Source organism: Saccopteryx leptura, chromosome 5, assembly GCF_036850995.1.
Source record: "Saccopteryx leptura isolate mSacLep1 chromosome 5, mSacLep1_pri_phased_curated, whole genome shotgun sequence".
In the NCBI taxonomy this organism is placed as follows: Eukaryota; Metazoa; Chordata; class Mammalia; order Chiroptera; family Emballonuridae; genus Saccopteryx; species Saccopteryx leptura.
Window position 1 is genome coordinate 51376423 of NC_089507.1, and position 26060 is coordinate 51402482.

The 26060-nt window shown below is 35.2% G+C and overlaps 1 protein-coding gene across 1 annotated transcript; it reads right to left on the reverse strand.

Annotated features, from left to right (window-relative positions):
• Nucleotides 1–2568: 2568 nt before the first annotated feature.
• On the reverse strand, nt 2569–19702 carry LOC136406167 (UDP-glucuronosyltransferase 2B31-like). The gene is made up of 6 exons (XM_066386030.1): nt 18946–19702; nt 17760–17908; nt 12820–12951; nt 10774–10861; nt 9687–9906; nt 2569–3638 (listed from the first exon to the last, which is right to left on the reverse strand). The coding sequence occupies exons 1-6, from the start codon at nt 19679–19681 to the stop codon at nt 3359–3361; spliced, it is 1605 nt and encodes a 534-aa protein (XP_066242127.1). The 5' UTR covers nt 19682–19702; the 3' UTR covers nt 2569–3358.
• Between the last annotated feature and the right edge of the window lie 6358 nt (nt 19703–26060).

Genomic DNA, 26060 nt, shown 5'->3' on the forward strand with positions numbered 1-26060 from the left:
CTGGCAGTTTGGTGGAGGAACCCCGTTCTGGTAGGCCATCAGTCAGTGACGAGTCTGTAGAGGCTATACGGGATAGCTACCTGAGGAGTCCTAAAAAATCTGCGTGAGCCCACATCGAACTGCACTGAATAGGTATGAAACTGGAAGAGTTTTCCTTTTATTTGGTGCAGATTTCACATTTATATCATATTTTGTTGCTCTCCTGTGAGCAATCAAAAGTGCACCATGACTTTACGGACAAACTGTATTTTTACCTAAAAATCAGGGGGAAAAATTTTTTTTTTCTTTTTCTGTTGCATAAGGTTTTAGAAATGCTTCTATACATTTCAGCATTGCTGATTCCAAATCTGAAATTCGTTTTTTGGTGCATGCTCTAGTTTTTATGCAATTTTAATTTCTTTTTGTTACAGTTAGTGGCATGCATTGATTTTTAAATTGGAGTTAAAGGACAATGACTTTTGGATTAAACATAACCACAAGGCAATTAATTAATGTTTTACAAACATCACTTGTACATAATTGTAGTTGTTTTTAAATGTAAAAAATTATTATCTGATTAAAACACCCTCTTATTTTGTTTTAAGATTGAATCATGGCTTTTTTGAGTAGGCATAAATGTAAGAATAGTCCTGACATCTGTTATATATGTGGCTGTTACACAGTTTAATGTCAAAGGTGCAATATTTCATCATTTGTGACACGTGCATATGTTGCCTATATTCAAATTCTCCTTGGTGATCAAGACAAGAATTGGGCTCCTCATATTTTGTGTCATAATTGTAAGAAAATGCTTCGTGACTGGACAAAAGGAAAATGCAAAGGAATGCCTTTTGTTACTCCCATGGTTTGGCGTGAACCTAAGGATCACAGCAGTGAATGTTATTTCTGTCTGATCCATACAAAGGGCATCAGTAAGAAAAAACGGCATATGAGCACATATACTAATATTCTTTCAGCAATACGACCTATCCAACACTCTGAGACACTCCCAGTTCCAGTTTTCAATGGTTTTATTTCTTCTAAGGTTGAAGAAAGTGAGCATGATGATCAAGTATATTTTGATAAGATGCATGAGGAAATGGTTGTAGAATCTGAAGGGTCTTCTTCTGATGCCAAGCAGTCATTAACCCCTCAGTAGTTTAGCCAACCTGAATTGAATGACTTAGTAAGAGATTGGGGCCTACCAAAGAAAGCAGATGAGTTATTAGCCTCAAGTCTTCAAGAAAAGAATGTACTTTGCTGGTCAGCTAAAGTATCCCGTTTCAGGAAGCGTAAACAAATTTTTGTGGACTTTTTTTCCGAAGACAAACACTTTGTTTACTGACATGATATCAGTAGTCTTCTTAGCCAGCTAAGTATTACCACTTAGTGTCCAACAGAATGGCGGCTATTTCTTGACAGCTCTAAATGGAGTCTGAAATGTGTTCTCCTACACAACAGTAATGTTTATGTAGCAGTTTCAATTGGTTATTCAACTCATCTGTGAGAAGATTATAATGACCTAAAAATTGTCCTCGACTTTCTGAAGTATGAGGAGCATAACTGGATCATTTGTGTGGATCTTAAAATGGTAAATTTGCTGCTAGAACAACAGAGAAGTTTCACAAAGTATCCTTACTTTCTGTGTTTGTGGGACAGCCGAGCTCGGTACAAACACTGGACACAGATGGAGTGGCCAAAACGTGAAGTTCTGAAAGTAGAAATGCAAAATATTGTGAATTAACCTATAGTTAATAGAGACAGGATCATTTTTCCTCCACTTCACATCAAACTTGTCTTAATGAAGGAGTTTGTTCAGGCATTGAATAGAGAAAGTGAATGCTTTCAACATATTATTTCTGCTTTTCCTGACTTGTTTTTCGGGAAGATAAAAGCAGGTGTATTCGATAGACCTCAAATCCGAACCCTCATATGTGATGAAGAATTTGCCAGGAAGATAAATAAGGAGAAGAAAACAGCATGACAGTCTTTAGCGGCAGTTATAAAGAACTTCCTTGGCAACAAAAAAGCAGAAAACTATGAACTTCTGGTTCAAAGTATGCTGTTGGCTTTCCATGACATTGGATGTAACATGAGTGTTAAGATTCACTTCCTGAAGAGTCACCTTGATAAGTTCCCGAAAATCTTGGTGCTGTTAGTGATGAGAATTTTTCATCAAGATCTAAAGACAATGGAAGAGCGTTATCAGGGGTGATGGGACAGAAATATGATGGCAGACTACTGCTGGAGCATCAAATGAGATTGTCCTCAACAAGTACACAAATGCAAGAGCTACAAATGCAAATTTTTGTGTGAATAGAATTTAAATAAGTTTTGTGCAAATTTTATGATTAAAATAAGTGTTTTACTACATTCTATTTCAAAATTGTAGACAAATTCTGATGCAATCATATCTTTTAATGTATTAGTGTATTTACTGCATTATACTGCATTATATAAATTATTATATTTTCACAAAGATGATGCCCAAGAAGACATTCTACTTCATTATGTTAAACTAAATGTTGATAATTTTACAATAAGATGAAAATTTAAAATCTTGAATTGCAAAACAACTGTAGCTTACAGAGAAAAACTAATGTCAGATTTGAGATCAGCACACTGGAATTAGGTAAAGCAAGTGTTTTTGTGGATGCAACAAACATTTTCTTCCCCAGTGTTATCAAACCTATTACTGGAACCATACAACCATCATCAAGGCTGAAATGAGATGAAAGCAAGTAGTTGATCTCTCTAAGGGGTCATGTGGTAAAGAGAATAAGCTACTGAAACCAAAGTTTTTCATAAGTGGCTCAGTTTTATAATAGGAAGGAGCTATCAGTTTTATTTCTAAATGCACATAACACTTTTATAAGAAATGACTTAAACTGGAAGAAGGCAAGTGGATCGCCGTGTCATTAGATAAGAAGTGATGCTGAGGCTGAATGAACCACAAAATCGAGGAGCATTACAGGTGTCCGATAATGAAGTGGAATGATAAATAAATTTTAACAATTCTAACTATTAAACAATTTATTTAGCAAAATATGCCACAAACCATGAAATTATTCTGAGCATTTTCTCAGTTCTACTGATATTTTGAATAAATGCCTAATGCTTGAATAGTAAAATTTAATATTTACTCATATAGTTATATTGTTATTTTTATTTTTTTCCAATTTATTTACCTTTTTGATATGAGTATTTTCAAATTTTAGACTGATACTTAATGTTTTGAAAACAAATTTTGATCTCAGAAGCTAAATTTAAATAGTCATTTTGTCAAGGAAGTAGGGCTGTTTATATCACAGTTCATTTTGCTGAAATAATTGGAACAGGTCCCAAGTATGAGGCATATCAGCTTCAGGCCTCAGAACAACTACTCTCTTTTTTTCTTCTTTCCTGATTTAGCAAACTTCTGACAACAAAACAGACAACTCTTTGTAATGACAAATATAGCCGTTGCCACACAGGCCAGCAGGAACCCAATCACATCCAAAGAGTGGTACTGGACCCAGGTGAGGTCTAGGGAGGCTGGCCGCAGGTGTTTGGCTCCTTTGTGGCGCATGACAAACTCGATCCAGAAGACGGCTCGATCTAGAGGTTTCATTGGCTGGTCATGGTGAATTCTTGATAATTTCATAGCATTCTCTTTATATCTAAAGGAGACACAAAGATACCCATAATGAAAGACAGATATTTTGCTGAAGAGAATCATTTTCAAGAAAGGTTTTTGAATTGTCATAAACATATTTCAAATAAATGTCATAGAATTGCAGAATTGTATTTTTATTTGGGTATTTATAGATGATTGCTTTTCACATTGAAATTTTCTGGTGACAAATATTTTACAAACTGAAAATGGATGATAAGATGGGGAGGCTACACATTTTAGCTCAGGAAATGATAGGAGCCATTCTAAGTGCTGTGAGTGTGAAAATAAAGAGACTACACAGCAGACCTGACAGTGTCAGGGGACCACGTAATAAGCCTGTCAAGCTCAGTGATCCAAAGTAATCACACAGGGCAAACTGATCATAAATTTTTATCTGGGCTGTCCAGGTAGAAATCTCATTCCAAGCGTATAGCTTCTCTAGTAAGAGGTTGATCTTTACCCCATATAGGCCTGTCCTTTGTTCTTATGCAACTAGCATAACAAACCTCTGAAATGTGAGAGTAATTTTTGTATGTATAACCACAGGCACCAGAGTACAATGAACCCACACTTATTTTGTAGCCCACATGCCAGCTGTATTTATTATAAATGTTAAATGTCCGCTGTTCTGTACCTAATAATGTAATAAAGTACCTGTATGTATCTCTACATTTTACTTTTTATCCAGTCTAGAAATTCTAATTCCCCTCAACACTCACCTCCACTTTGTTTTTCTCTTCCTCCTTAATTTAGCACTAATCGATATCAGGTAACTTTCTTATGCTTCTTTTTTTATTCTAAATGCATAAATAGACTGCCACACTGCCACTGTCCAGGACATTTTATCATCTGTTGATTTTGATTTGGGCCTGTCCTCAGTTATTGGTTCAAATAAAGATTACACAACCTTTTGAGCCTGATCTGCAGTGGTGCAGTGGATAATAGTGTCCACCTGGATTACTGAGGTTGCTGGTTTAGTTCCCCAGGATTGCTCTGTTGAGGCACATGGGGGAAGCACCCGCTGAGAGTAGATACTTCCTGCTGTTCCCCCTCACCTTATTTCTCTCTCTCTTTCTCCTCTCTCTAAACATCAGTAAATATAATAATAAAAGAAAACTTTTTGATAAGTTTAGACTTTCATTCTTCTACATAAATATGATGGGAAATGCAGTTTTAGGTCAATGACTGTAAAATATTTAAAGGAACTCTAAAATAACAGGAGAAATGCTTCCTCAATATTCCCTGTGCTTCTCTACTTCTCTTCATAAATCTATTATTATATTAAAACACATAAAATTATGACACTTTCTTGCTCAAAATGGCCATCTGGCATCCCAACCCGTTTCCAATCAATTCCAAATCATTTTTGGCCTACAACACTCTACCTGGTGTTAAACAGAAAACCGTAAACCCTAAATGGCATTACTCTTGTTAAACAGCCATGATGGCAAACCTAGATTTCTTGCCTGATTTAACTGAAGTTTCAACTTCTCCCAGAAATATAATCTTAGTCAATTAAACTGGTATTGATACCAGTGAAGTAATCTGTTACTTGGGCCCTATCCATCTTCCATTGAGAGAAGAGTCAATCTGCATAATGAAGCCCATTTCATTCCTTTCCTAGAAAAAGAAGCCCTAGTCTAAAAATAATATTTTCTTTTCTTTTGCTAATAACTCCCCTGCCAAAACCTTGTTCCTATACAAACTTTTCATTTGGCAAAATTCCTCTGAGATCCCTTTTAGTTGCTAATGCCATATTGCCCAATTCATGAATTGCTTAATACAGCCAATTAAATCTGTAAATTGCTGCGTTGAAGTTTGCATTTTGACAATGGACAGACCCTGGCAATCTCCTCTCCTATGACTTTGTCCTAAGCAAAGTCTATTGTAGTCACAATGACCTTCTGGATCTTTGTTTACTAAAGCTTCCAAGAATGTTTCTACCTCAGCTCCTTTGTACTCTTCTCTGTCCCTCTTGTGAGAAAGACTTCCCCCTCTTCCCCGAGACACTCATGGATGCTTTTAAGTCTGAGGAAGGTCCTGTGTCCATATCATGACTCAGAGACGTTTTTCCTGCCACACTTATAGTGCCCTAAGGCATTTCTTCCTTGTCCTTTTTTTTTTCAATATTTGATTTCTGCATATCTAAATACATGTCCATTGATTTAATGTGACTTCAAATCTACTTTTTTATGAATTAAGTGACGTTGTTTGAATCCACTTGTTTATGGCAAAAATGAAAACATATGTTGTTTGATGTAAAAATTAATTAAGTCCTGCCAGTATATCATTCTCCATCTGGTGTTTGTTTATAAGCAGAGCCCTCATCCCCCCAACACCCAGCCTGAGTCCTTTCTGGTAACAAAATATGGAAGAACAACTATGGCAAGGCAACATTTAGACTAAATTACTGCCAGTCTGTGAGGACTATTTGAGATTTTTGTTTTGGGCGGGGTGACTCTTTAGTAACCTAAAAAGGACCAGGAGACCCTTGGGGCATTCTTTCCTGTCTCAGTCACACAGGTCTCTTAGAAAGTGGTGATAAAGCTCAGAGCAGCCCTGTGGAAGAGATCAGCCAGCCTCCAATTCTGGTGTCTTTGCTCCCTAGCAATGTGCTATAGCAACTGGGGACTTTTATTCTTGTGCTGGCAGCTGGAAATCAGCTCCTGCTTGGAAACTCACTGTTCTTTATTGAATTTGGACTTTATTCCTTAAAATCTTCTTGTCTGGAGAAATATTGTGATTATCCAGTCACTAGTTTGATATATGTTATTTTTTTATTTGGCATATTAAGGGATATTATTCTGCATGCTACTGGCTTGTGAAATTAGTATAATTTCCACATGAAACTGTGTTGTATATATGTGAGCAAAGAGAGAACTCAGTCTTTGACTAACTTATTGCCTCCTCAAAACAAACAATACATTTTATAAAGCATATCTTTCATTTCAGTATAAAAAATAGAAAAATTACACCTACTCTAAGTCAACAGCTCAAAATTTTTTTTTTATTCATTTTAGAGAGGAGAGAGAGAGAGGAGCTAGAGAGAAGGGGGGAGGAGCTGGAAGCATCAACTCCCATATGTGCCTTGACCAGGCAAGCCCAGGGTTTCGAACCGGCAACCTCAACATTTCCAGGTCGACGCTTTATCCACTGTGCCACCAAAGGTCAGGCAACAGTTCAAAATTTGATAATTACCTAGTAAATTGTCATGCACTCAATATAACAATATGGCTATGAGTTACATACTGATACAGAATACCACAAGCTACTAGAAGCTTCCCATTCTCTTTGATCATTTAGTCTGTAATCCTTGCCACAAATTGACTACTATCATTACTATTAGCATCATAGATTAGTTTTTCTCATTTATATATTAGAAACGTACAGTAACACTTAATTTGATTTTGTCTTTTCTGTAGGGGTCATTAATTGCATTGCTGTATAGTATTTGATGTATGATAGTATTACAGATAACTGCTTTACAATGTTTGATGGATATTTGGATTAATATTTTTTAGCTATTTCTATTAAAGCTAATGTAAATATTTTTGTATATATCTTTAAATTTCATTAATTTTTAATTTATTATGTTGACATGATTTTGGGTGTTGTACTCAATATAACACACTCTGCACACCACATCGTGGCCCCCCATGTTTCATTCAAAGTCTCTTTCCACACCGTTTTGCTTACATCTCTATCTCCACCTCCCCCTGCATCTCTGGCTTCACTGCTATGTTCATTGCAGCATTGTTTGAAATCGCCATGATCTGGAGGCATCCCAAGTCTTCATCATTAGATGAATGGGTAAAAAAAAACAAAACCCTGTACTACATTTACACAATGGAATACTACTTAGCCGTAGAAAAGAAAGCAGTCTTACCTTTTGAGACAACTTAAATGGACCTGGTGATTAAATAAAGTTAAATAAAGCAGGTAGAGAAAACAAATATATCATCATACTTATATATGGAATCTAATGAACAAAGTAACCTGAGGAACAAAGTAGAAACAAAAGTAGGAGCACAGGGAACAGATTGACAAGTGTCAGAGGGAAGGGGGAAAGGGAAAGGGATCAAAGAAGGTAAGGGGATTAGCCAAAATCATATATACATAACACATATCAGTATATATCTTTAGATTTACATATTTATACATCCTTTGTATATATACTTATATGAGGAGTTGCTGAGAAGAAGGTACATGTATGATTATGATTATAACATTAACTGTGGATTATTTACAAATGTGTTACTTAATTTCCAAAATTTACATTTTTTTTGTAGTTTAGGGTTTATTTTGTTCTGATTTAATTCTAGTTGTATTGGACCTATTCTATTTATGATTTGAATAATTTTAAATACTGAGTCTTCATTTTGACCAAGCATGTAGGTTAAGTTCCATTATTATTCCTTATACATTTAAAAATAAATGTTCTGCACTTTTGAGTGCATGTAAACTAGGTTAGATTTTAAAATCATGTTTCAAAACTTTTACCTATTTATTTTTTGTCATCTTTTTATATTATAGAATAAAATCATCAAAAACATACTATTATGATGAAGGTTTACATTTGGATCTTTGTTTTTGTCTCCTTTTACTGTTTAATATGGGGATTTATTTGTAGAGTTTACCAAATAATAATATGTATTATTTTGACAGATTAATCTTTGTATCATTATGAAAGATATTTTCTGTAATTTTAGTTAGTGCTTCTGGTCGAAAGTGTCTGATAATAGTATAGCTGCATCTTTTTATGATCATTAGTTTTTTACAATATTCTAGTACACTTCTATATAAACATGGCTTCTAAATAGTAAATATAGTTAATTTTTAAAATGAACTCTGACATTAGTTGTGTTTGAATGATTTAGTCAGTTTGGGTTTGCTATAACTACTGACATCTGTAAGCATATTCACACAGAAAACATTGGTAGCAATATTCATGGTAGCTAAAGTTGGAAACAGGAATAATAAACACAGACTAATAAATGGATAAGTGTCAACTCATAGGTGCTTCATTTAGTAGTTTTTTGATGGCATCGCATATGTGCCTTGATCCTGGGGGCTCAAGTCGAGCCAGTGACTTATTGCTCAAGCTAGTGACCCATGGCTCAAATCAGCAACTTTGGAATCATGATGATCCTGCTGTCACGCTAGTCACTCCATGCTCAAGCTGGCAACCCTGAGCTGTAGATGTCAACCTTACACTCAAGCTGGTTTCACTGCACTCATGCCAATCATTTGTACTCAAGCTGGTGAATTTGAGGTTTCAAACTCAAAACTCCAGAGGACCAGGTCTACGGGCTATCCACTGTGCCACCACTGCTTAAGCAAATATTTTAGGTACTGAATTGAAAGAATTTATAATTTGTCTTCTGGTTTATCACGTTTCCTTCTATGTGCTCTACCATATTTTAAAAAAATGTATCTTTACAATTATTTATATAACTTTAAAACTTGGAGGTGAAAATTGTTGTGCTAGGTAGTTACCCATTAATACATGGGGTTAAAGTCCAACTTTGAAATGAAAGTGTAGCTGAAAATAAAAATATATATAAGATGGGTAATTATTTTAATAATGTCAAAATTGGCATCTTAAAAATAGGGTGAAACTCATATGCACCATTGAGAAAATTTCCTATCTCTAAATAGTATCTACTAAGAAAAATGTGGCCCTGGATAGTTGGCTCAGTGGATAGAGCATTGGCTGATGTGTGCACATCCCAGGTTCGATCCTTGGTCAAGGCACAAACAAGTAGCAACCATCTGTCTTTCTTTCACTCCCAATCTTCTCCCTCTTCTCTTTTTCTCTTCCCCTCTCAAAGCCAGTGGATCAATTGCTTGGAAGGTCCCCAGGTACTGAGGATAGCTTGATTGGTCCAAGAGTCACCCCAGGCACTGAAGATAGCTTGGTTGATTTGAGCATTTGTCTCAGATAGGGGTTGCCAGGTGGATTTCAATAAGGACACATAAGGGTATCTATCTCATTATCTATCACCCCTCTATCAATTAAAAAAAAAGGAAGAAAGAAATATGTGATACTTACAAAGGGTCATTAATGACTGTCTTCAATGCATTGAGCAATTTTTTACTTGAAATAGTGTTGAAGTCCAACCTGACAGCTGCTCCCTTGGTCTCCATGTGAGCAATGTTATGAGGTTGATCCGCAAACAAGGGAATGCCCACCATGGGGATCCCATGGTAGATCGCCTCATAGATGCCATTAGTTCCACCATGAGTGATAAAGGCTTTGGTTTTTGGATGACCTAGGATTGGGTGAATTTCAGCAAATTATGAAATATAAGTTTTGGAATAAAAGGAGAGTTGGTGATAAAGGCACTGATAGAGAAAATGTATTTATTAACAGAATATATACACTTTAGGGTATATTAAAAATGTCTTTCTGATCTCAAAGGATGAGGCACTTAAATCTGCTGGAGAGACAGTGTAGCCTTACATGGAAGATTAGTGTGTTTCTAGCAACTTGAAAAAAATACAAGTTGCCAGTAGACAAATTGAAAGAGAATATTCTGCATTAAAAAAAAACTGTTTATAAAAAAGTGTGGTGGAGTATGTTATAATATACTCTCTTAATAAAATAGTGAAAATACTGGGTCTGATAAGTAGTGTATCAAGGAGACAGGTAATGTGAGGGTCTTGGCCCAGGACCCAATGAAGGAAAAGCTACACATCATAAGGTATATTATTATTTTGAAAAGAGATTTTTATTTTTTTCTTAATGGAAAATGGAAAGTCACTGGTAATAATAACGGAGCTAATATTTTTCAGGGGCATGTGCACACCCTTATAGTGTGTAAAAATTTTATATAAAGAGAGAATTAGGAGAGTAATAACTGAGAAAATGCTGAGTTATTTTCTGTGAGAGGTCATTACACATGAAATAAAAATATTTTGTATGTAGCCATAAAAAATGTGACTGTGTAAAACAAGATGCCAACTGATATATCTTAACTTTTATCCTAGGACAGAAATTGATATAAAAATTAATTTTTATTTTATAATTTATTTGTCATTTGTTTTCAATTACAAATGTTTAATAAATTTTTTTCCTAGTGAACTGTTTTTTATTTTTGACAAATTGAGTCTGACTTCAGTGTTTTCCAGAGTCTTACCAAGAAGGTCATTCTGGGGCAGCCATTTATAGAGCCGGGTATTTGGCCCTAAGGTATCTGGTTTTTTGCCAACATATCTCCATATCACCTGGTAGGGTAAAAATGTAATATATTAGATAACTTAAACTACAGAGTTATAGCACATCAGAAATCTATTTAGATTAGAGACATCTAGTTAAACACTTCACATAGTTCAGATAACCAACTGAACACAAAACATATACAGAATGAGATCCAATAAAACACCGATGTAAGAATAGTACAGGCTGGTATTACATGCACTTATTTTTATATTCAGTCAGGCATGATTTCAATTATGATGTTTCATACTTTGGGGTTACACAATGAGATTATCAATGACCAATTCAAGTATATAAAAATTTTAAGTAACGGAGTCCTATAATTTTAGTTTGAAAACCAGCAGTTTACTAATAATCAATATATTTGTTTTGTTTTCACTCTTAATAATATTGGCTCTCATCTTCCAATCACCTGTGTATTAATGGTCACCTGTGTATTTCTTTTTGAAAGATGAGAAAGTGATTTACTTATATTCACTAGTTTCAAAAGTTATTTTATTCAAATAATACATCCTGATTTAAAAAATTATTATTACCATCAGTAATTTGTGAGAATTAACTATTCTTATATTTAACAATTCATTATCCATTATACATAATTTCTGCTTAATGAGTTTGTGTAGCTCAGTTTAGTTTACTAATTATTAATTACTACTTCCAAGTATTTTTACATGAATCCATTATAATCACTCCTGCTTAGGATAGAAAATTCTCTTAAAATATAGAAAAGTCCATTGGCACATCATAAATAATACTACACATCTTTATAGACCAAATATGATGATGATACCGAATTTTATTCAACTGATTTATCAGCACTTCACAACGTGCTACAATGCACTGATTCACTAAAATGGTTTAATCATAAATGGTCCAGCAAATTCTCATTTTACTACCAAGCTAGATTCTAGTTCATAAATGAACATCTGTTTGCTATGTGAGTATGAAAGTAACTTAAGATTCTTAGCAAAATAGCATATGTGCTAAAGAGAAATTTACATTAGTTATGAAATGAAAAGTAGTTCACAAATACCCAGAGACTTCAAGTGATTTTTACGTGTTTCAATAATTTTCTACCATATTTTATGTTGAAAGAGAGTGTTCCAGAAAATGTTCCATGCTCGCCTTGCTTCTGGTTGACTGTTGTTTATATCCCCCTCTTCTTCCCCTCACTCCTCCTCCAACTCTTCACCTTCCATCTCCTCCTCCTCCTCATCTGCTCCGCCTCCTCTTGTATCAGGAAAAGTTATTCTCACAGGTTGTTTCCGACTACATTTTATAAAATTTAGTGTCACCTAAGGGCTAAACCCATGTCCATTCTTTCTTTTATTTCTTCCTGCTTCAGAATGTAGTAGGGCCCAGCTGACCAGGGACATTTTCTTTTCCTTTTCACAGGCCGGCATTTCTCTTTCTCTCAATCACTGTTCTGGTTTGTGTCTGATGCAGCTGGTGAGCCCTGGACACTCTTTCTCTCAGTATCACCTTGAGGAACACACTGAGTGGGCCTACTCCAGAATTCAGGGGAAGAGTGGCCTGGATCACCTGCCAAGCCTAAACTGTGAGACACCTTTCAGACTGTTACCATTTCCAGTTTATGTTACTGTTAAAAATTTTACTGCTTTCTCAGAACATCTGTACTTTGTACTGTACCCTAGGATTCCTGCAAGAAAATAGAGTAAACGACTGGATAGATTAGGTGATATCTATCAGTTCCTGCCTACCATACTATGACAATACAAAACTGCACAGTGTACCTCTTAAATATACTTTTTGGTGATAACTATGTTAATTTCAAAGTCATTGTTAAACAAAAACATGCTATTATGTACTTTGTTTTTAAATTGATAGGTGAGGTAAATTGAAGCTATCACAATAGCTTAGCTTTTATGTAGAAATTTCTGTAATTCTACACTTTACAGAGTTTAACCCACTCATCAGTTGTTGACTCAATGTTACTTTATCAAACCTTTTGAGGAATCTGGGCAAGAGCTGATGCAATCTCATTGGCTGTTTCATCTGTCATGTTCTTGACCATGGAGCCCAAGGTGAACACCACAATGCCATGTTCTCCAGAGCTCTGGGCAAACTCTTCCATTTCCTGTGAAGCAAGATTATTTTCCATTACAGAAGAGCAACAGTGCAGTGAACACTACTGAAAGGACTGCTACAAACAATTAAAGAGAGAAAATTATGCCTTATGAGTTATTAGTGTATTGTTTGTGTTTTTTAACAGTGTTAAAATCCATACAATATAAACTTATCTTAACTATTTCCTAGTGTACAGTTACAAGGTAAAGTTATCCTTATTGTTGTGCAACCCTTCTCCAGAACTCTTTCACCTTGGGCATGGAAACTGTGCTTCTTATCCTGTAATTCACCATTTCTCATTTCCCAGTTCCTAGCACTCACCATTCGTCTTTCTCTTTCTATAAATTTGCTAGTTTTACACCATACATTAGTGTAATCATACAGTATGTATCTATGGTGAGTGTGTTATTGTACTTAGGAAAATATCCTTAGGGATTCAGTTATGTTATAGCCTGGCTTAAAATTTCCTTCAATTTATTTTTGATGCTGTTTATTTATTCTGAATCCTGATAATACCGGAAGGTTTCAGTTTAGCTGATAACATACAGCAAATTTTAACCCGCAAACATTTTTGATAAATGTGGTCCCATTCAATGGACAATGATTACTTTACCAGGTAATGACATATATTCTTTTCCTAAATGCTTACATTCTTTACTGTGACACCTTCAGATTAGGGATTAAAGGCTTTAGTGGTGTAAGGTGGTTTTTGGGAATATTGCATAGCACTTCCCTGGAATGGAAGAGTATTCGGTGTAGAAGACAGAGGCTAGCTTGCTGCAGCAAAATGAACATTAAAGAACAGTAGTAAATAGGAGTCCTAGCCTGGAAGTAGCCCCTGTAGAAGAGTTTGCTGTGGATTGTGTGGTTCTGTGCACCCCTTTCCCTAATTGCCATTCAAAGTCTTATTAGTTTGTTCCTTCTAGTAGCTTGTAAAGCAAAAGATTGTAAGACATTTGGTTGGATCTCATTTTTTTCTTTATTGGAAATAGCTAATGTAAAATAGATCCTAATCATGAAATAGTTTCAGTTACTATCATATCTGGTTATCACTTGTAACTAGTTTAGTAATATAGTTACTTCTTTTGTAATTATCTGGGCAAGGTACACCAAACTTGGCTTTTTTGTTGTTTATATAAGTAAGTCTTATGAAACCAAGTAAGGCTTCATTTACCCAGGTAATTATTAACCTGTACTCACTGTTTATAATCAGTAATACTTAGATTTCCTAACTAATAAACCATCAGTAATGGCAGACTTTTGCTTCTTTAGTGAATTCATTTTTAAAGTTTTTATGTTCTAGGGACTAAATAAAATATGAGGATAGATTGTGATTAGTCCTGGGTTTGACTTTTCTAAGTTGGAAAACAGTTCTGTGTAAGTTAGATAAATATGTTTTATATTGGCACCTGCCTCCAGTGGGAGAGGGTCAGCTTGGCTTTCTGAAGCAGAGGGCTGGTTACCCTCGTGAATAGCTCAGTTTAATGTACCGAAAATATATATTGAAGTCATGTTACCTGAGATTGTTTCAGATTTTCTGACTGTGTTACCTGATCTTTATGAATATTTGAATATTATTACTTTCTGTGTGAGAAAAATTTCTGATTGCTAAATGTAATTTCTCTGTCCTCATCCTCAAATGTGTAAGGAGCCAAAACTTTCACAGAATCTGGTCCAACCTTCATACTTATGTATTTTTTAACTTTGATCTGCTTTTAATTCTTTATTTTTATTTCTTTAGAAAATTGTGTGACCATGCTAATACAAAAAGATTGATTTCTCATTATAATTATTTTTTCAAGCTTTTCTTTAAAAATTGAGACAGAATTGACCTATAATGTTCTGTAAATTTAAGATATACAGGGAGTTGAGTTGATTTATCCATAAGCTATAATATCATTACCACTTTAGCATTAGTGAATACCTGTATTAGGTAGCATGATTATCTTTTTTGTGTTTTTGGTGAGGTCATTTAAAATTTAGTTTACAGAAACTTTTGATTATATAATAGAGTAATTATTGTTGGCTATAATTATTCTATCCCCTGGAATTAATTATCTTCAAGTAACAAGTGTGTACCCTTTCACTCACTTCTTCTCAACCCCATTTCACTTTAACCAGTTTATTGTAATCACGTTCTACTCTGTTTCTAACTCTTTACCTTTTTTAGATTCACTATATAAATGATATCATCCGTTATTTGTCTCTTTCAGTGTGATTTATGTCACTTTGCATAATGCCTTTACTGTCCAAATATGTTGTCCAATTGGTATAATATCTTACTAATGGTTGAATAATGTAGTAGAATGTGTGTGTGTGTGTCTTTGTGTTTATAAGTGTATTTTACAAGTTTTTACCACTTATCTGTTAACAGACACTTTAATTGTTCCTATTTATTGGCTGTTGTGACTAATAATTAGTACACATGGGATAATGAATATGTTTTTGGTATCCTGGTTTTCTTATTTTTAGAAAAATACTCAGAAGTGAAATTTTTAGATCGTATGGTAGCTCTAATTTGATATCTTACTGGTTTTTATAGTGTTTTCACCAATTTCACATTACCACCAACAGTGCACATGGTTCTGTGCTTTTTGTAAATCATTTTGGCAGACTCTTGTGGGAGAATTCTAAAACTTATTTATCATCGCTCCATCCTATAAGGACCAGTCCTGATGGTGGTGCTACAACTCGTTTGTGGTTTCACTCTTGCTGACAAACTCTTGTCTCCATTCTGCTCTTGTCCCGTAGTCTTCTAGCAGATCTTGCTCTTGTCCTGCCCTTGGCAGCTTGTACATGGGGCTGGCCGCAGATGAGGAGGTATGGGTTTGGAATGCAGTTCAGTGTAGGAGCCCACAGGCCCATTGTGGGGATCTGTAGGAGAGGTTTCCTTCATGGTTTGTGGTCAGGCTTCCAGATGGAGTACAGAATGCTGTCAGGAGGAACTGTGTCTCTTTTATGTCCTCTGGGAACCTCACATGGCACTCTCCTGTCTGCTCCCTCTCAACCGATACTGATGCTGTGACAGAGAAATGAGCCCCTTTGGAGCATCCTGTACTCCAGGAATACACGGTATCCACTCACCAGCTCTTTCTGTCCCCTGTGGGAGGAATGACAGCCTCCTGTAGCCCTAAGCTGTGCTGCAATGTCGGAGAATGAACGCTGCTGGCAATGTCGAGCTCTTCTCTCAGCCACACCAATCAATGCATGTAAATGCATACATTATGTGCTCCAACATGCTCTGGTATTTTCCTGAAAATCTAGACTTCCTCAAAAGGCCTCTTAACCAGTGGTGGTATTCAAATAATTTAAGAACCAGTTCTCTGAAGTGAATGACCATTTTAAGTATAAAAGAGATATACCTAACGGTAGTTAATTATTTCATATATTTAATAATTCCATAAGAATATAAAAGAGATACACAAAACTTGATTAATTTATAAAAAAGAATTTATAAATATTAATAAAAATATTAAATAATATCTGGCGAAAAAAATAAAACTGTTATTTAAGATATTTCTGTATAGTTTCTTGATTGGCATCCTCACTGGCTATTATTTTCACCTTTGTATGGAATGAACATTACCAAGGGCACTTAGAATACGTTACTGGGCTGATGAACATTAAAAAGGAGTAAGATGCCTGACCTGTGGTGGCGCAGTGGATAAAGCATCGACCTGGAAATGCTGAGGTCACCGGTTCGAAACCCTGGGCTTGCCTGGTCAAGGCACATGTGGGAGTTGATGCTTCCAGCTCCTCCCCCCTTCTCTCTCTCTGTCTCTCCTCCCTCTCTCACTGTCTCTCCCTCTCCTCTCTAAAATGAATAAATAAAATAAAATAAAAAAATAAAAAGGAGTAAGAAATGTAAATTTGTGATTTCCATTTGAGTGGCTGTGCAGACACCTGCCTTAGTGAGAACCCTGATCACAAGTGCTATTTTAACTCCAATTGGCTGAACTCTACATAAAATTAGGTATAAGTTATGCCAAACCAGTGTGAACCGGCTGAATCCCACCACTGTTTCTAACTCAGAGATGCCTGTCCAAGTCTGGGCTCTACAGGTACTGCTGGATGGCAACGATGAGGGGGAGGAATCAATTCACAATATCCTGTGGGTATCGCAGCCAGTACTGGAGTTTTTTTGCCTATTACCTGATGGGCAATGTGAGAGTCTCTTTCCAGGAGCCTTGGCATTTGTTGCTGGATCCCCAAATTTCTATAGAGATATACTTGGTCATGGATAGATAACAAATTTTTGTTGTTGAATAGGGACAAAACCAGGGATGTTTCATATTCAGTTATCCCTGATTGCTGTTGTCACTCCTTGAGGTACTATGATCCAGTCCAGTGGGATTATCTCTAGCAATATAGAAGCACTATGTTCTTTCTTTATGATAATGCTTTTCTCACTAATTTTATTACTTACTTATATTTTATCTTTCCAAGTAAAATATCTGGTTTGTGAGAGAACACACTTTGTCTACACTACTCTCCTGCATATCCATCCTTTACTCTTGAGCTATTGAATCACTTTATGATGATTCTTTGAATTAATGGTTGATACTTTATGTGTTGATTAATGAGAATCTTAACTTAACTAATCCTATTTCAAAAGTCTCCCAGTATATTTCTTTATTCTGTAATAATAATGACAAATTCTTGTCACAGTATAGAAATCTATCGGCTTCTATTGTCAGACCACTTACACAGATTCCTATATGATCTTCAATGTGATCAGATGTTCTGAGTAAAAGTCACAAAATCATTCCTACGGAAAGTGCAGAGTAAACAACATAGAACATATGAGAATAGGTTTACCTTAGGCAGGGGTTTAGCAGGCTTGCAGTGGAGCCCTCCAACGAATTCAAAATGTGGCAGAAGTGGGTGAGGAAATTCAAAATCCCAATAGGTTCGAATGAGCCATATTTCAGCTTTCCCCATTAACTCAGATAATGTCGTGGGCCTTCCTGAAGGAAAAAAAAATAACCAAAAGGTTGAAGAAATGAGAATACTGAAGTATGAATATACCATTTAGTTTTCTGAAAAAAGCATAGAATAATGTATTCAAAATTCTTTATAGTGACAGTGATTTGAGAATACAAACATTTACATAATGTGCCTATTTGATATTATGTTGTTCATATATGTGAACAATATATATACATATGACAGAGTGTAAGAGTCTTTTTTCTCTAAGATCACCTCAGTTCAATCACATTCAAAGAAAATGCTGAAACCCAAGCCACTATAAAATTTAACTTGCAGCTGTTTATTCTGTCATGTTGCAAAAGGAATTGATGGCACATTTAAATAATTATTTTAACTCTTTTGTTAGTTAATTCCTCCATTACCCTGGAAACTGTATCTGTAGATTATTTCCTGTAGTTTCTACAATTTATCAAAGTATTCTCTTAATCTTAGATTTCTCAGAAACTGAGGCTTTGAGAGTGTGGCTCAATTCCTGGTATTGCAGTTGGTCCATGTTTGGAGTTTAATAATACTTGTGCATTAATAGAAAATGTGGTAACACAGCTGGAATATTTTCATAAAATATAGACAGAGACATGCTTTCTCTAAATTTTCACTCATATTGTCTTTAATAAAGGGAGTATTTTCACTTACTTTCAGAATCACTGTCAACAAAATTTTAGGTTTTTTAACAGATGATTAGTGAAAGGGATTGAAATCATTAGAAACCTCAAAGTTTAGGTTGCTAAGTGTTGCTTAGAGCCATTCTACTTCTCAATTGTGAAATAATCCTTCAGATAATCTGGCAAAAATTTCAATTTTAAAATACAACTAAGCTACATGAAATAAAACATTTCCTCAGTGGCCCTATAATTAAAATATTTCCATATTTGTGAGAATGAGAGATCATTTTATAATTTTATTTCATGATTTTACTTATAAAAACAAATTCTTTTGACTTTGTATTTATGCAAACTCACCTCAAAGGAATGAGAAACATTAAGATATCATACTGCCAAGTAAAAAGATGACTTACCTAATACTTCACTGTAGAACTGATCCCACTTCTTCTGATTTAATGTTTCGAACCAGAAGTCAAAATAAAGCACATACATCATATTTTTTACCCTCTCCATGAATGTCATTCGATCACTTAATTCTGACAGGATGACAGGTACATAGGAAGGAATGAATGGAAGTCCTCCACTGTGCTTCTCAAAGTTATCACCAGGAGAGAAGCGGAGACTGTACACCAGAGGAATCTCAAGTAGCTCAGCCAGCAGCTCCCCACAGGGTCCAAATGCATCTGCAAGAATGACATCAAACCTGGATTCTTGTACTTTTTTCATAAGTTTCTTGTTCAAAACTACATCTTCACACAGCTTTCGAACACCATCAGAAAATTCCCCAAGGAGTTCTTGCATTAGCGAAAAGTAAGTCCAAAATGTATCTTTTGGCAGGTATGTCAATTCATTGACTATTTTCGTGAAAGAAAGCTCCATATCATCTTTTGTTAAAGATGTAGGATAAATCTCAAACTTAATAGCAGATGGTTTGTTGGGGTCAACAAGAACTGAAGCTGACGATGTCAGAACGGTCACTTCATGGCCTCTCTGGACGAGTTCATCCAGGATTGTCTTCATATTGATCCAATGGCTGTATTCTGTGGGCCACACCAGCACCTTTCCACAACACGCAGGGCTAATGGAACAGCTCAGCTGTAGCAGCAGCAGAACTGAAATCCACTTCGTAGACATCCTGGTGGAACACATGCTTCTTTCCAAAAAGCTGAACCCTCTGCCTTTGTTCAGACCTATGTCCAAGTAGAAATCAATGATAAAGTTAAAATATAACCTGACTCCTCAAAGTAATACATTTTTTTATTAAAAGTGTATGTTATATAAGCTAAAAAAATTATAAATTATTTTTATAGAAATGTATATGCCTGCAAATGCTATTGTACAGCTAAGAATCAACTCTATAATGCATCTCTGATATATGAGGTATTATAGATGAATGTGAGTATTATAAGTTGGGGGGGTGATTGTGTGTATAATCTCTTTTTGTGAAAAAAGGAAGATAAAGCCTTTATATGACTGACAAACAACTAATGGATGATTTTTCAAGAGATTTTTTCTTTTAAATAAAACTCGGTGAACACGTATTTCTCACACCATTCAATTGATGAATTTCAAATGTACATTTCCACAGTTCCTCATTTATTCACAGAATTGTGCTACCACTGTGATGAACTCATGTAGAGCATTTTCATAATACAAGTGACATCTTAAATATGTACATGGGACTCCCTAATCTCTTACTCCGTTCCCCAAACCTGTCAAATCACTAATCTTGTATGTGTCTCTAATACAATATACCATTTTCTATAAATGGAATAATGTAATATGTGAACTCTTGTGACTAATTTCTTTCACTTAGCATAATATTTTAGAGATTCAATCATATTTTAATATGTATCATGATTTTATTATTATTTATTGCCAGATAGTATTTTATAATATAGATATACCAAATTTTGTTTATTTGCATTTGTTCATAGACATTGCACCTCCTCATATTAATGTTTCATTATAAACTAACATCTGCACACTGCTTTTGCTAAATTCTACAATATTTTCTTTTCAATTTTATTTTTCTTAGCATATTTTCTAATTCTTCTTTTATATTTTGTTTGATCTACTCATTGTAAAAGAGTCTGTTGAAGGTAGTTAACATCTAAAAATTTGTGAATTTTACAGTTATTTCTTTTTTTTCAAATTTAAGTTTTAAATTTATTTTGTTAACATGGATCCAAATGTCCACTCAGTTTACCACCCTCACTGCTCAAACAACGTGCCCCTCAATACACCATTTTTGCTCTCCTCATCTGACTCCCTCTCTTCCTTCCCTCTGGGATTTGCTATCCTGTTACCTGTATCTATGTGTTATGTATATATAATCTCACTAATCTCTTCACCATCGCTAATACTATCCCCTCATTCCCCTTTTCATCTGTCAGCATCCCTCTGCTTCTCATGACTCTGCTTCTGCCATTAATTTGTTCCTCAGCTCACCATGTTTCTTCGATTCCACATGTAAGTGAGATCATATAATATATGTCTTTCTTTGCCTGGCTTATTTCACTTAGCACAATAATCTACAGATCCATTCATGCCACTGCAAAAGGTAAGATTTCCTTCTTTTCCGCAGGCTGCATAGTATTCTAAAGTGTCTATGTACCACAGGTTTTTTATTCACTCATCCACTGATGGACACTTGGGCAGTTCCCAGATCTTGGCTATTATAAATAATGCTGCAATTAACATGAGCATGAATACCTTTTTTTGTATTAGTGTTTTGGGATTCTTAGGATTCATTCTTAAAAGTGGATAGCTGGGTCAAAAACTGGTTCCATTTTTTTTTTTTTTTTATTTATTTATTTTTTTTTTTTAGCTGGTTCCATTTTTAATTTTTTGAAGAAACCTTTTTTTCCCCTTCGTTTCTTGTTTAATTCCACTGTATTTAGGAAAATATCTTGGTATAATTTTAGTGTTAAGTTTCTTAAGATTTCTTTTATTACTTAGATTTAATTTATTCTATAGTCTTTTGTGTTTGCTTGAGAAGAATATATCTCTGCTATGTTCTATGTATGTCTGCTAAGTTTATGTTGTCTAAAGTGTTGTTTCAGTTCATTAATTCCTTCTTGATTTTCTGTCTAGGTGCTCTATCTATTAATGAAAGTGTGGTATTGAAGTCTCCTACTAATATTGTATTGCTGTCTATTTTTCCCTTCAGTTCAGACAATGTTTGCTTTATATATTTAGTGGCTCTAATATAAGATACATGTATTTTTATAATAGTTATATAAGTATGAATGACCATTTATCACCACATAATGCTTTTCTTTGTCTCTTTTGGTAATTTCTGCCTTAAAGTCTTTTTAAGTGTTGTATGTAGAGGTGTACCTGCTTTCTTTTGGCTACCATTTACATGGAATATCATTTTTCATCTCTCCTGTTTCAACTTATATGTGTCCTTAAATGTAAAGTTGGTTTCTTATAGACATCATTGAGTTAGATTTTGCTTTTTTTTTATTTATTCATTTTAGAGAGGAGAGGGAGAGACAGAGAGAGAGAGAGGAGAGGCAGAGAGAAGGAGGGAGGAGCTGGAAGCATCAACTCCCATATGTGCCTTGACCAGGCAAGCCCAGGGTTTTGAACCGGCAACCTCAGCATTTCCAGGTCAACGCTTTATCCACTGCGCCACCACAGGTCAGGCAAATTTTGTTTTTTTATCCATTTTCATCTACACTATGTCTTCCTAATGAGCAGTTCAATCAATTTACATTTAAAGCAGTTACTGATAAGAAGATAATCCAATTGTCAATTGTTTGGGGGCTGAGCCTCAGGAGGAAGTTGAAAAAGTCATACTAGATTTTTTGATCAAACTCCTGTACTTCTGAAGGAGAAGTTGGGAGTTGTGAGATACCTTCTATGTGTATAATGTTATGTTGAGCATGAAGTTTAAGGTAGTGTATCTCAGCATCTCCTACCAGTTATGATTTGGGGGTTTTCTTGTTTGGCTGACTGTAGGAGTCACTCATCTAATATTTGGATGTATTTCAGAGGGATTTACTTAACATCTAGCTGTAGATTCATTGTGTTTGTTGGAGGTGTTGGTTAAGGTACTAGTTTTTGTAAGAAAGAGAGACAGAGAGAGACAGACAGAGAGAGGAACAGATAGAGAGAGAAAGAAAAGACGGGAGAGGTGTGAGAGTCATCAATTCTTTGTTGTGGAGCCTTAGTTGTTCACAGATTGCTTCCTCATATGTACCTTGATGAGGGGGGCATATAGCAGAGGTTGTGACCCTCTGCTCAAGCTAGCAAAATTGGACACAAACCAGCGATGTTGGGCTTCAAGCAGTGATATTTTGGCTCAAGCCAGTAACCATGAGCTCATGTCAATAAGCCCATGTTCAAACCGGTGACCTCGCATTCACTGGTGAGCCTGCGCTCAAGCTGGATGAGCCTATGCTAAAGCCGACAACCTAGGGGTTTTGAACCTGGGTACTCTGCATTCCAGGCTGACGCTCTATCCACTGTGCCACCACTGGGTCAGGCAAGTAGCTTCTTGTATCACTATCTTGGAATAGAATCTAACAAATATGCTCTTAATTAATCAATGAGGGACTGAAAAAAATCACTGGGTAAATAAAAAATACTTTGCAATAATTGAAAAATAAAGTCAACATAGCATAATTTGTAGAATCTGGTGAAAATAGTACTAAGAAAACAATTTACACCTTTTATTGCCTGCATAATAGTAAAAATGATGTCAAATAAGTAATCTAAATTATACCTTAAGAAATTATAAAGATAATAACAAAAAACTTAAAGCTAGAAGATGGAAAAGAATACATTGATTAAGATGATGTTTAATGAAACACATACTAGAAAAACAACAGAGTATAAATAAAGCAAAAAATAAATTCTTTGATAAGATCATCAAAATTGACAAAACTTTATCTAAACACACAAAGTGCAGGCTGTGGGAGACATTTAGACAAGCATGAGCTGAGCAAGGATGATGATCCAGGCACAGAAGGTCACCAGGGCAGAAAGCACTGGGTACCTAGGAACAGGCAAACTTGGGAAAACAAGCACCAGACCCCCAGGATGACCTTTGCTCCCTCAGAGTAATGCTGGTTATGCGGTTTACATCCCTGATTTTTCATACAGCTGGTTGTTTGTGTGGTTTGAACCCTCTCCTAACCTTCATGTCATTGGACATTTGCTTTAGATTCTATCCTGACCCTTCCTCCCCTCATATGTCACTAGTCATGTGGTATATCCCTTGGAAGAGAAACAAAAGGCTGAGACTGGCCTCATGTGACTCCCATTTGGGTCCTTACCCCAGTTTCACCTCTATCTCTCCCCCTCTCCTGCAACCATGGCTTCAATGGTTCTAGCAAAGTTGGCTCAGGCACTGAGGATGGCTACATGGCTTTGCATTAGGTGCTAAATAGCTTGGTTGTGGAGCAACGGAGTGGTGGCTCGGATAGGCAGAGCATTGCCTGGTAGGTGGCTTTCCAGGTGGACCCTGGTCAGGATGCATGCAGGAGTCTGCCTTTCCCTCCCTGTCTCTCCCTTAATTAAAAAAAAATTTATATATATATATATATATATATATATATATATATATATATATATATATATATATATATGTGTGTGTGTGTGTGTGTGTGTGTGTGTGTTTGTATATATATATATATATATAGAGAGAGAGAGAGAGAGAGAGAAATTAGAAATCTCTTGCATTAGTGCTGAGAATAAAAGTGTACAACCACTTTGGAACATAGTTTGGCTCTCATCAAATAGTTAAATATAGAATTGCCGTGCAACCCAGCAATTCTACTCTTAGGCTTATGCATGTTCTCAACAGTCAAAGACAGGTGTTGAAATCAAAGCTACACATGAATATTCATAGCAGCACCATTCATAATAAGGTACTTGTGGAAATAACTCAAATGTCTACCAATAGATAAAAGGGCAAATGAGAAATAGTATGTCTGTACAATAGAATTAGATTCATTATAAAAAGGATGAAGGAATATGCCCCAACACTTATGGATATTAAAAGATGTTAAATAAATAAAGCAGACATATATGGCTAGTTTTTATGATTTCATTTCGTGGTTTCTAGAGACTATTCAGAGGGAGATATGAGAAGTGATTGTTTAGTGAATAGGTGGGTGTCCTTTGGGTTGATGAAAATGTTTTGGATCTAGTTGTGATGATTTTGCACAACATGGTAAATGGATAAAATATCCCTGAATTGCACACTTCAAAATGATTAAAATGGTAAATTTTATTATTGTGAATGTATCTCAGTTAAAACACAATAGATGACAAATAGATTTGGAGTCGAGGCCCTAGTTTGTCAGCCATTGGTTTATACAGTAAGTTAATTCCTACATAGTTGAAATTAAAAATTACATTATCTCTATTATTTACCTGTGAATATGTAACATTTAAAATATGTATTAAGAAATTTATATAAAAACTAAAATCATTGTGGTCATATTTTTTTATTTAATAGTGATAGTTGTGGTTGCAAGTTGAATTTTGCTACATTCAGTAAGTATATAGAACAAATATTTTCAATCATTTACCATGTATTCATTTATCCTTCCAACAATCTCACAATGAAGAGAATATTATTACTATAATATCCATTTCATGGGGTGGAGTAAGGTATAGGGAAGTTAATTGACTTGTCCAACCTCTCCTAACTCTGTAATTGTTTTAAAGAGACATAAATTTCTTCCATTAAAATTGTTTACATTCAGCCTTACCAGGCAGTGGTGCAGTGAATAAAGCATCACACTGGATATAGAGGACCCGGGTTCGAAACCACCGAGGTTAATGGCTTGAGCATGGGCTCATCAGTTTGAGTGTGGGGTCGCTGGTTTGAGTGTGGGATTGTAGACATGACCCCATGGTCGCTGGCTTGAGCCCAAGGTTGCAAGCTTGAGCAAGGGGTCACTCTGTCTGCTGTAGGCTCCCAGTCAAGACACATAAGAGAAAGCAATTAATGAACAACTAAGGAGACTAAGGAGACGCAATGAAAATTGATGCTTATCTCTCTCCCTTCCTGTCTTTCTGTCCCTATCTGTCCCTCTCTGTCTCTCTCTCTCTCTCTGTCACACACAAAAAGTTTACATTTAAATGATTTTCTTTGTGTTCATATGAATTTATATACATTTTGATTCTTAATATGAATATAATGTTTACTTTAAAATATATTTTTATAAAATTTTATTTATAATTAAAATTGACATATAATATTTTGTTACTGTTAGATGTACAACATAGTGATTCAAAATATTTACACTTTACAAAGTGTTCACCACAATGTAGGCACCTGTCACTGTAGGTCAATGATTTTAAACTGTCAAAAAATTTTAAAACTTGCAACAGTTTGCTATTTAATTAGGGACACCTACCTGTTTTCCTTAGATTGTCAAATAAAAAAATTACAGCAGCCAACTCATCAATAGTATTCAGTGAATGAATTAGAATTATTGATATATATTTTCTTGGTCGATAGAAAAAAAAAGTTTTTGATGTGTGGCAGAATTTTAGTAATTAG